Source organism: Notechis scutatus, chromosome 6, assembly GCF_049901735.1.
Source record: "Notechis scutatus isolate UNSWTSFEM ecotype Mainland chromosome 6, rNotScu1.2, whole genome shotgun sequence".
NCBI classification, from domain to species: Eukaryota; Metazoa; Chordata; class Lepidosauria; order Squamata; family Elapidae; genus Notechis; species Notechis scutatus.
Window position 1 is genome coordinate 37667937 of NC_142014.1, and position 12455 is coordinate 37680391.

General features: G+C 39.0%; 1 protein-coding gene across 1 annotated transcript in view; it reads left to right on the top strand.

The window, feature by feature from the left end:
• The first annotated feature begins 1224 nt into the window (after window positions 1-1224).
• LGR5 (leucine rich repeat containing G protein-coupled receptor 5) overlaps window positions 1225-12455 on the top strand; it is a 94857-nt gene continuing 83626 nt past the window's right edge. The window contains 1 exon segment of the mRNA XM_087967998.1: window positions 1225-1974. Coding sequence (XP_087824124.1) covers window positions 1769-1974 — 206 coding nt within the window. The 5' untranslated portion in view covers window positions 1225-1768.

The window sequence follows — 12455 nt, forward strand, 5'->3', positions numbered from 1 at the left end:
AATTCCCTGCCTAGTATGTTTGGAATACATTGAATTTCAGCCCCATTCAGCACAAGTTGAAGAGGGTATTAAATGAAGGAAGCCTCATCTATAGTATAGTTCCACATGGAATCACAGAGTCTTTTTCCATTTGCACTTGACCACCTAAGACATAAGCATCTGTCAAAAAAAACATAGTTTTTCTTATGTTGCCTCCATTTCAGTCCCAGCCCTTGAATGAGGCAAGGGTTAAGTTGCCCTTTGCCATACAGGTATTAAAGTTGCATTTTGCCAATTATTTAAACATCACCCAAAGCAGCCTTGAGTTGTTTGAAATCTGTTAGGTTTTGTCACCCGTTACTTTGGACACCAGTCCCTCACCCCTTTCCTAAGAGGTCTGTAGGGGGTGTGCATAAGTGCACCAACGCCTACCTTCCCTGTCCTATTGTTTCCTTTTATTTTCTTATATGTATCCATTTCATGTATTCATAATTATGTTTATACTTATACCTATTATCTTGTAAGCAATTGACAAATCAAATAAATAAATAAATTTGTTGTGGCTATTGCCAATTTCTATGCAAAACAAAGGCAGTAGAGACTGTCTTCAAATTGGCAATAGGCACAACAAACTTCCATGTCAAAACACTTCAGCTCAGCAATTCAGAAAGTTTCATAAAAATATTGACAGTAAAAAAAAAAAAGCGATTTAGGCCACAGAAGTCAACTTTTATGTTCTGTCAGGAATGCAAAGGAATGCAAGTGACCGCCTCCAGCCTGTGCTTGAACCCAGCCAGTAAAGGGGATCCCACCGCTTCTCTGGCTAATTGATTGTTCAGTGGAGGAAACTTAGTGTTAGGAATCGTCTCCTAACATTCAGCTAGAGTGGCTTCTGTAATGCGAATCTCTTTGGATGACAGAGTAGGCTTCTTCTGTACTGCACTCTCTGTGGCTGCACCTGCTGACTTCGCGCCACCTTCCAACTTTTATAGACGCGTCTGCGGAGAGAGCGCGGAAAATTGGCAATCCGAGTAAGGCAAACTACTCCAGGTGGCTCCAGAGATGGGTGGGGAGCGGGAAGAAAACAACCTTTTATCTCAGCCGCCTTAATTGCGCAAATGGCCATCGCCTCGGACACTTGAGCTGCTGCCAGCCAAACCGACCTTTTCCCGTTTGGCACAAAAAGCCGCCAGGGAGGGAAGAGGGAGGGAACCTGCTCGCTCTGCCTCTCAGCGCCCCCGACTTGTTTTCGCGGGCTCCAGCGACACGAACCGCGACAGCGCCAGAAGCCCTCCCCTGTTCTCCCCACGCGCCCTCCCGGTTTCAGTCCAGCTCGCGAGTTTTGGCTGGCTGAAGCAAACACGACCTCCGGCGTGCAGCGGCAGGAGCTGCGAGCTCGCAGAGCAGGCAGCGCTGGGGCTACGTCAGTAGGGGCGCGCGGTTTAGACTTCAGCTCTTTAAAAACGGCGTGTAAACTGAGATGCTCCCATAGAGAGCCGAGCGCGGCAGCAGTCTTTTGGGTTAACGGCAGCGGGCGGCCTTCCAGCGCCCTCACCCACAGCTGCGCTGGCACGTGCGCGCTCCGCCACCCCTCGGCCTCAAGTTAGGCTTGTCCCGGAAAGCTTCAGACCGACCGCCTTCGCCCCCCTTCCCCTTCCCGCTCCGGCACGCGCTCCGTCTGGTTAGATAGTTAAAGGGGCGGGGAGGGGGGGAATGTCAGAAGCTCCTTCTACTTCTGGAAAAGCAACTTTGCAGCAGTCCCCGTTTGCCCCCGCGCTGCTTTGGCACCATGGACACCGCCGCGGTTGCAGCCGTCCCTGCCCGCATGTTGCTTCTCCTCAGCTTGCTCCGGTTGCCGTCCGGACTGGGGACGCGCCAAAGAAGCTGCCCGGGCTTCTGTCACTGTGAGCCAGACGGGATGCTCCTGCGGGTGGACTGCGCCGACCTGGGACTCACAGATATGCCCGCCAACCTCAGCATCTTCACCTCTTACCTGTAAGTACAGAATAATAACAGAATAGAGTTGGAAGTCTAACCCCTGCTCTGGCAGGAAATCCTATCCCCTTCCAGACAAGTGGCTGTCCAGTCTCTTTCTTAAAAGCCTCCAGTGACAACTTATGAAGGCAAGCTGTTCCACTGATGAACTGTTCTCACTGTTAGAAAGTTTCTCCTTAATTCCAGATTGCTTCTCTCCTTGATTAGTTTCCAACTATGTGTCTTATCTTGCCTTTTGGTGCTTTGAAAATTAGGTTAACCTCCTCTTCTTTGTGACAGCCCCTCAAATATTGGAACATTGCTATCATGTCACCCCTAGTCCTTCTTTCCACTAGATTAGACAAATATAATTCCTGCATATGTTTTAGCCTCCAGCCCCCCTGATCATCTTTGTTGCTCTTTTCTCCACTCTTTCCAGAGTCTCTACATCTTTTTTTTATAATATGGTAACCAAATTATAAAATATGGTACGATTGGCTCAGAAGGGAGCAAGGAGGGGAGAATTATTTTTTGAAGCCAAGAAAAGGAGCAGATGCTTTCCCTCAAAGGTCCTGGATTACTTACACCCCTCCATCATCCTGTTAAGATGGAATGCATATGCTATTTGTAAAGGATGAAGAAGCAACAGGTTGGTGGAATTTGGGATAGAAACTAAATTCAACTAAATCAATCATCCAGGAAAACTAAAGTCAGTTAAATTCATCACCCAGGAAAACTAATAAGCACTGCATAAGTTATAGCTAGTTCGCTAAGCAGCATCCCTCCTCTGTCTCATCTGGTACTTTTGATCATATCATCCAAGACTTGTGTTAGCAAAGTGTTAGCAAAAGCAAACGAGGAGGTAGGGGGAATATATTTATTTCTTTGCATCTGGCATAAACTGACTCTAATTATTTCTCAGAGACTTGCTTCCCTGGGAATATTACAGAAATGTGGCATTTTATAAAAGCAAAGACATTCTAGATGAAGTATGCATCTTGTGAGAAGAGTTGGAATGAGGAAGCAGTTCTATGGGTATCATATTTTGTATGCCCATTTTGCAGATACAAAGATAAGATACACTATCACAAAACGGAAAGTTAAGGAGCTGGGGATATATAGTCAGTTTCACAAATAGTTAAAAACACTGTGCAGCAAAACCATGTATGGAAGTGCCAGATGTGATCCAGGGTATTTTCTGCTACAGACTGTAGTAACAATGTACGGAAAATATTAAGAATCTGGATGTCCATGATTCCATCAAATCCCTGAACTCGGGTCTATACTGTCACACTCAGTAGGATAATGTCAGGCTAAATAATTTGAGAAGAAATTTATTTAATTTGGGTTATGATTTTTTTTTTTTATATTCAGAACTGATATTGTTGAAGGATCATGGAAGGAATGGTGTTCTGAAGTCTGTTTAAAATATATATTCTAAATCTGATACAGATACAGATAATCAGAGTTGGAAGGGACCTTGTAGGTCATCTAGCCCAACCCCCCGCCAAAGCGGGAGACCCTACACCATTTCTGACAAATGGCAGTCCAATCTCTTCTTGAAAGTCTCAAGTGCTGGTGCTCCCACAACTTCTGAGGGAAAGCTGTTCCATTGGTTGATTGTTCTCACTGTCAGAAAGTTTCTCCTTGTTTCCAGGCTAAATCTCTCCTTGTTCAGTTTCCATCCATCCATTATTCCTTGTCTGGCCTACAGGCGCTTTAGAAAATAGATTGACTCCTTCCTCCCTGTGGCAGCCCCTCAAATATTGGAAGACCTCTATCATGTCTCCCCTGGTCCTTCACTTTAGTAGAGTAGCCAAGCCCAGTTCCTGCAACCGTTCATTGTATGTTTTAGCCTCCAGTCCCCTAATCATCCTGGTTGCTCTTCTCTGTAATCTATATTAAAATTTCTCTAATTTGCTTGTCAATGCCAAAGTCCATGTCAATGGAAAGAAAGATCAGAAGCAACTGGTTAAATGATGGGTTATTATAGATTAATAATGTCTTTTTATTTTGTGTTTTCCTGTATTTCATTGTTTTATACAGCAACTGTAATTGAACCTATAATACTTTAATTTGACACTAATATTAAACTGGCCATATGATAAGGTTGGTATTTTTTCAAAGTTTGTTTCTTATGTTTTCAAATGCATTGAAATGCAAATGTTAAAAATGTCTACATGGGAAGTATTTGTATGCAAAAATTAATTTGCAACTTATAATTATGTTATATGATTTAATTGGTTTTGTAGTTTTAGTGAGAAACTGCTATCAGATGTACTATCTTGATATGTGTAACTAGACAATCTTTCAATATTCAAGGATTAAAACTGTATTGTGCAAACAAATTTGGGAGCCTGATGCCTGGACATTGAGGTGGTAGAGCATAATACTTTTTTTAAAAAAAGAATTGAAACAGCTTTTTCTTAAAAATGTTTTGATCATCTGTTTATCAAAAATGGGATAAAGGCCATTTGCAGACTTTACTGAGATGTTAAATTACATATGAAGTATTTTTTATAAATAATATATTTTATTTATAGCAGTTTCCCCCATTTGGTGTCCTCAGTTTTGTGTGAAATTACTTCCAACTTTTATGGACGATGGCACTTTGAGAAAGTCTAATATATAATGTGTGTAAAAATAGCCACTTTTATAAATATGATTACACCTGCTGGATGTTATCTTTACTAGGACTTCCAAGTCAAGTCTTTGAGTGGCATTATTTAATCTTTAACTAATCCTGAAAGATACAACAGGTATCTATAAAACAGAGTAAATGTTAATGCTCTTAAAGTATGAATGAGGGGGAAAAAATCAGGAACAAATCTATTATATAGAATCTATTAAGAGTATGAGTAAGCTCATGATCAATTTCTTTTTTTTAAATGAAGGTTGAAGTAACAAGATACAAATTTTACTTATTTGTGAACTACACAGCATTGTTCTAATTAAGTGGGTTTCACGATTTTGCATCAGTTATGCATTCTCTTCACTGAAGTTGTGACTGTAGGTTTACAGTTTGCAACAATAACTGGGACAAAGTATCCTCAAACTAGTGAAGTTTACTCCTTAATAAAGGTGCAATAGATTATAGTTATTGTTAGGGATATACACCCTAGCAGAACATGCAACGGCAGTCTAGCAGGCAAGCAGATATGTGAGACAAAACGTTGTAGTAGCTTACACTCAGTAAGACAGATACACTGTGCAAGTTAAATAGTTTTTATTCCAGCAAGAGTTATAGCATAGTCAAACAGTCCATATGTCATACACTAAGTTCAGTCAGTCCGGGGGTTAATCAGTTTGCAAAGTCCAGTGTAGAAAAAGAGTTCATTAAACTTACAATCAATCAGTCCAGTGATATATCTCTTTTGCAGTCAGAGATATGAAGAAAAATCAAACCCCTTTTCTTCTCTCAGCAAACACGCAGTTATCACCATCAATCCATCATTGTCAGCATTCCAGTAAAAGCCAGGCAAACAGTGAGCTCTCTTGCTCCCTCTTATGGTGATTTTACAACCGCACCCAAAATACTTGGTTTGCAGTTTAAAGTGATACATACACTTAAACTCACTAACATAGTTTATATATATTATTTTACCCAAACTAAGTTAGGTAACCAATGTTATCCCTAACATTCTCCCCTTTTGGGTACTATAATAATATATATATCTATCTACAATTTCAACCTATAGTTTTCACAATTTTCCTTGTGCTTTACTGCACCTTGGGCTTTTGTAAACCCATCTGCAAAATTTTCTTCAGTTATGCAGTATTCCAACCTTATCAGACCATTTTTCACAGATTGTCTAACATTCAAATATCTAAGGTCAGTGTGCTTAGATCTAGACTTTACAGCAATATTTGTAGCCAACCGTATGGCTGCTTGATTGTCCTCATACACTACAATGGCATCCTTAACAGTTACTCCTATATCTAACAACAACTGTTTATACAGAATTAAATCAGTACATAATAATGATAAACATGAAAATTCTGCTTCCATTGTGGACATACTTATATGTTGCTGTCTAATTGACCTCCAACCAATCAGTGTTTTACCTAGTAGTATAGCCATACCTGAAGTTGATTTTCTAGTTTTTATATCTGTTGCAAAACTTGTATCAGCATATGCACTTAAAATCAAATCATCTTTTGGCTCTAAATACAATGCATAGTGCATTGTCCTTTTAAGATACCTTAATATACGCTTTAGCGCTTGCCAGTGACGTTCATTTGGTTCAGCATTAAATCTTGCCAATTGATTAACGCCATAAGCAATATCTGGCCTTGACCAATTACTTATATATGATAAACTACCTATTAATGTCTGATAAATAGTCTTATCGAATTTTTGAACTTTGAGCATCAGTGTGACAAAATTCCTGACTCATTGGAGTTTTTGCCGGTTTACAAAGTTCCATTTTATACCTTTTTAGCAATTGGTAAATTTTATCTTCTTGTGATATCTTATAGCCACTATTGGTTTTGTTTATTGTCAATCCTAAATACTGTCTTATTTCTCCTAAATGCTTTAATTTTATCCTCTTACTTAATAATGATATTATCTCAGTAGCTTCATTATTAGTCTTCGTTATTAAAGCAATATCATCTGTAAACAACAATAATAATGATACTATTCCATTTGTCTCTCTCTTGAATAAACATGGATCAGCTAAACCTGCTTTAATTCCTATATTGTTTAACTCTTTTACAATATATTGGTCCCATTCATAACCAGATTGTTTCAATCCATAGATACTCTTTTTCAGTTTCCAACAGTCATTATTATTTTTATCATCTTTAATACCTACTGGTTTTCTTAAATATATAGTGTGCTGCAATGGTGCATGCAGATAGGCAGTTTCTACATCTAAATGATTTATAATATAATTTTTCTTAGCTGCCCACACTAAAGCTGCTCTCAAGGTTATTGCCTTTAAATTTGGTGCAAATACTTCATCATAATCACATGCAGTTTGATTAAATCCTTGAGCTACCAACCTAGCCTTATGGGTAACAGTCCCATTTTTACCAGTTTTTAACTTAAATATCCATTTGCAACCAATGGACTTTTCACCTGGAGGTAATTTGGCATTTTCATAAACTTTCATTTCCTTTAATGAATTTAGTTCCTTTTCCATTGCCTTATTCCAATTCTCCTGATCCTTTGCAGGATACATCCTAAGTTCTTCAACACTAGTTGGAACTTTACTAACTTGGCAAACTATACTTGCTTGATACCTATCAGGTGGTCTGGTTACACGTGTAGAACGTCTAGGTATTACAGGGCTTACAGGTGGACTTACATGTTCTACCTGTTCCTGATTATCTATTTCTTCCTGTTCTGGTCCTATATGCTCTTCATGTACTTCCTCTTTAATTGTACTCTTCTTATTACTGATTTTTTCTTTTTGTCTTTTGTAGGGTTCTATAATTACTTCCTTACTTGAATCTTGCTCCAGTTTTTCCCATCCTACATGTTCTAGGAATTGTGCACTAGCGCTACAGTAAACTCTAGATGTACCTTTTTCCCAGAATCTGTATGATTTGTGATTAGATTCATAACCTACAAAAAATAACCTTTTAGCCCTATGTTGCCCTTTCTTTCTCAGTTGTGTAGGGATATGCACCCATGCTGGTGCTCCAAATGTGTGCATGTAGCTTAGGTCAGGTTTTCTGCCATGCCACCGTGTGAATGGTAATTCACCAGTTGTTGAGTTAACAACATTATTCAATATATGATTACCACACATTATTGCTTCTCCCCACAAAGTATCAGGTAATCCTGAATCTGACAGCATAGTACGAGCCATTGCTTGTAATGTTTGGCCTCGTCTTTCTATAAAGGCATTATGTTGTGGCCTATATGGTGCAGATTTTTTATGTTCAACACCTGCCATCTTCAGTCTATTTTGGAATTTATTGTTTATAAATTCCTTACCATTATCAGTGATAAGAGTTACTAATTTCCTTTTAGTTTTTCTTTCTGCGAATTTAAGCCAATTAAAGAAATTTTGATATGTTTCCGTTTTGCTTTTCATTAGATAACAGAAACCATATCTGGAATAATGGTCCATTATACTTAGTATGTAACGAGCACCTCCCACGCTTGGTTTCTTAGGACCTATAATATCAGCAAATACTACCTCTAGAGGCTCTTTTGTTTTAAATCCATTAACTCTATTTGCTGGTATCACCTTGCTTTTCTCTTTACTACAAGTATTGCAGTGCAAATACTTACTGCAAGGTTTCAGTTTTATACCTTTAGATAGTTCTACCATTTGTTTAAGCATTTTAAAATTTATATGCCCTAAACGTCTGTGTAACAAATGTATGCACTCATCATGAGGTTTAACATTATTATAAACTGTGTTAGCCACCTCTAAATTATCATTTAACACATACAATTCACCTTTTAAAGTTGCAATCACTTTTTTACCTTCTTTTTCAATTATGCAATTGTCTCCCCTAAAGGTAATTACATAACCTAGTTTAACCAAAACTCTAACCGAAAGCAAATTAAACTTAAGCTGTGGTACATATAACATTTTTACATTTTCTTTTATGCAAGAACAATATGCTGTACCTTCACCTTTAGCTTTAAGTTTCCAACCATTAGCTAACGATATCTGCTGTGAACTCGTGGACATCTTAACAAATATTTTCTTATCTTTCGTTATGCAGTGCGATGCTCCACTATCTATCACCCATAAATTATTATTCACAGTTTCATTGCTATACATGGCTAACTCTATGCATTCTTTATCCTTTTGATGCCTTTTAGCATTCTGGCTGGCTTTTTGGCTTTTTGCTTTCTTGCAGAATCTAGCCAAATGTCCTTTTCCTCCACAGTTAAAACATTTTCTAATTGTATAGGCTGACGAAGATATTTTCTTTTCTTCACATTGTGGTTGTTCCCTTCTGAGTTGATCCCTTTCAAGCCTTCTCCTGGCTTCTTCAATTAATCTGCCAGTAATGTCAGTTAATGTAAGGTTATCTTTTGGCAGAACTTCAAGTGAAGTTACGTAGTCATCGTAGCTCTCATCCAAAGAAGACAAAATGATATAAACTTGATGTAGTTCAGTGAAGATAAGTTCTTTTTCATGCAGTTCCTGAAAAATTCTCTTCATAGAGTTTATATGATTCAGCATGTCTCCATTCTTTTGAAGATGTGTTCTAAACAGCTTCCGTGTAAGATTTATATGTGCTCCTACGCTGTCTCGAACATAAATCTTCTTTAAATTCTCCCAACACTTCGCAGCTGTTTCTTCTCCACGAATATGGACAAGCTGTTGGTCAGAGAGTGTCAGTCCTATTATACAGAGAGCTTGCTCATTCTTCAATTGATATTCTTGTATTTTCTGGGCATCATCCTCATCCTCCGGATCCCATGCATCTACTTCTGGTGGGTTTTGTATTATACTCCACAAACCTTCTCTTTGTAGAAGTAGGTGCATTTCATAGACCATGAAACATAGTTTGTTCCATCCAGTTTGGATATTAGAGACAAACTTGGTAAATTGACTTGTGCCATCTTTCTCTGGATATTAAACTATAATTAATAAAACACAGCTGTCTGTTTACAGTATTGTGTAACTACACAAACTCTCACTCACAAGCCTGTTATATCCTGGTTAGTCTGACTGTGCACCTGGGCCCATAACCAGTGTTAGGGATATACACCCTAGCAGAACGTGCAACGGCAGTCTAGCAGGCAAGCAGATATGTGAGACAAAACGTTGTAGTAGCTTACACTCAGTAAGACAGATACACTGTGCAAGTTAAATAGTTTTTATTCCAGCAAGAGTTATAGCATAGTCAAACAGTCCATATGTCATACACTAAGTTCAGTCAGTCCGGGGGTTAATCAGTTTGCAAAGTCCAGTGTAGAAAAAGAGTTCATTAAACTTACAATCAATCAGTCCAGTGATATATCTCTTTTGCAGTCAGAGATATGAAGAAAAATCAAACCCCTTTTCTTCTCTCAGCAAACACGCAGTTATCACCATCAATCCATCATTGTCAGCATTCCAGTAAAAGCCAGGCAAACAGTGAGCTCTCTTGCTCCCTCTTATGGTGATTTTACAACCGCACCCAAAATACTTGGTTTACAGTTTAAAGTGATACATACACTTAAACTCACTAACATAGTTTATATATATTATTTTACCCAAACTAAGTTAGGTAACCAATGTTATCCCTAACAGTTATCTTCCCTCTTCCCTCCCTATGAATAACATTTATGGTTTGAAAGCTCATGAAATCTTTCCCAAGACTATTCTAAGAACCAGTGGTGGTATTCAGCCGGTTCGCACCGCATCGGGTGAACCAGTCACAAGGATTTGGTGTGGGTTGCCGAACTGGTAGTAAGTTCTAGCTGGCCACACCCCCGACCCGGTCACTGGGTCACTTGGTCCTTCCCAATGCTCGCTCAGCCTGCCCGCCTGACGCTGGCCCCTTAAGATATTTCTTTCTTTCTTTTCCTTCCCGACAATCAGCTGTTCATACAATCAGCTGTGGTGGGATTCCCCTTGCTGAGGCCCAGGAAGGCAAAAAATGGAGGGAGAGGCTGTGGTGGGAGGCTCCTCTGAGGCCAGGAAGGTCCCAAAATGGAGCGTGGTGGGGTGCTGCATGCCCCTCCCATGCTTGTTTTTTCTCTTCCTGAACCTCAGAGGAGCCTTCTGGGAGCAAAAATGTCCCTCCAGGGGCTCTTCTGAGGCCCAGAAGGCCCAAAAATGGGTGGCGGTGGTGGGCAACTGCAAAAAAAGCCACGCCCATCCAGTCACATGGCCTAACCATGTCCACCAAGCCACGCCCACAGAACCAGTAGTAAAAAAATTTGAATCCCACCACTGCTAAGAACTCATTTCAGCCTTTCAGGATTCTTTTCAATTCAGGCTCAGGCTACCCATAACCCTGGTATTCCTTGATCCAAGTACTAAAGAGGCTTAATCAGTTTAGCTCCTAAGGTTAGCTACTTGCTTGTAGTCTATATGTCTGTCATTGACTTTTCCTGTTTTTGTTTTTGTTTTACTCCTAGCCTTATAGGGGTTAAAATTAATAACAAGGAACATCAGGTGGATTGTATTTGCTAGAGCTTCGGTGGTGCAGTGGTTAGAGTGCAGTACTGCAGGCTACTTCTCCTGCCTGCTGGCTGCCTGCAATTTGGCAGATCGAGTCTCACCAGGCTCAAGGTTGACTCAGCCTTCCATCCTTCCGAGATGGGTAAAATGAGGACCCAAATTGTTGGGGGCAATATGCTGACTCTGTAAAACTACTTAGAGAGGGCTGTAAAACGATATAAAGCGGTATATAAGTCTAAGTGCTATTGCTAATACTGTGAAATTCAGCAGGATAATTCATCTCTAAGAATAATGGCCTCAAGATTCACTTTATCTAACTCTGAATAATGAACTCCAATATTCCCAGATAGAGTTGTGGGGTATATTCTGTTAGAAAGTTCTGTCAGAAAGACCTAAGATAGTATTACATTTTATGACTATTATAGAACTACTTGATTCTTGAGACTCCTTTAAGAGCATGTGGATAGATGAAAACTGATCTTCCAACCAGAAGGGGGATGCTGCAACTCCATCTTGGTAATTTTAAGCTATTGACTTTTAAGCTAGTCAATGTGATTGTATTACAAAAATATAACTGATAATTAAAATATGTTGACATATTTTAAAATCATCTAAGTAATTAAGAAATTTGCCTTTTCTTTTAACTAAATTTACAATACATTTCATTTTATTCCCATCAGAGAAGGACTGTTACTAAAAGAGAGCCAGTTTGGTTTATTGATTAAGGCACCAGATTAGAAACCAGATGACTATGAGTTCTAGTCCTGCTTTACCCATGAAATCCAATCAGGTGACTTTGGATCAGTCACTCACAGTCCATGATGTCAGCCTTGGATGACAAGCTGGTTGGTCAATTTCTGTTGCAAGTAAATGGATCAACAGTCAGTTGATCTGGAAAAAAATTGATCCTTCACTTGAGGGAAAACACTAGGAAAAAGAAGTAGTCAGATTGTTACAATGCTATATAGTGTTGTACATTATGCATACTACTGTATTACTATATTATATTAGATATTATATATTTTGACTTCTATCCATTTTCTATCCCAATTTTGACATTCATTTGAAACATTGTTAGGCATAGTGTTTTGCATAGTATAGTGAAGTGCCTTCATTCAAAATTGATTTTTTTTTTGTTTAAAATATTTTTTATGTTGTTTGTTATCTTTTTGGAGACATTTATATTCTCTGGAATTAATCATTTTCAATGTTTGATAAATAATTATAAATGAACTAAGGTGGTGCAGTGGTTAGAATGCAGTATTGCAGGCTATTTCTGCTGACTGCCGATTGCCAGCTGTTTGGCAGTTCGAATCTCGCCAGGCTCAAAGTTGACTCAGCCTTCACATCCTTCTGAGGTCAGTAAAATGAGGAGCCAGATTGTTGGGGGCAATAGGCTGACTCTGTAAAATA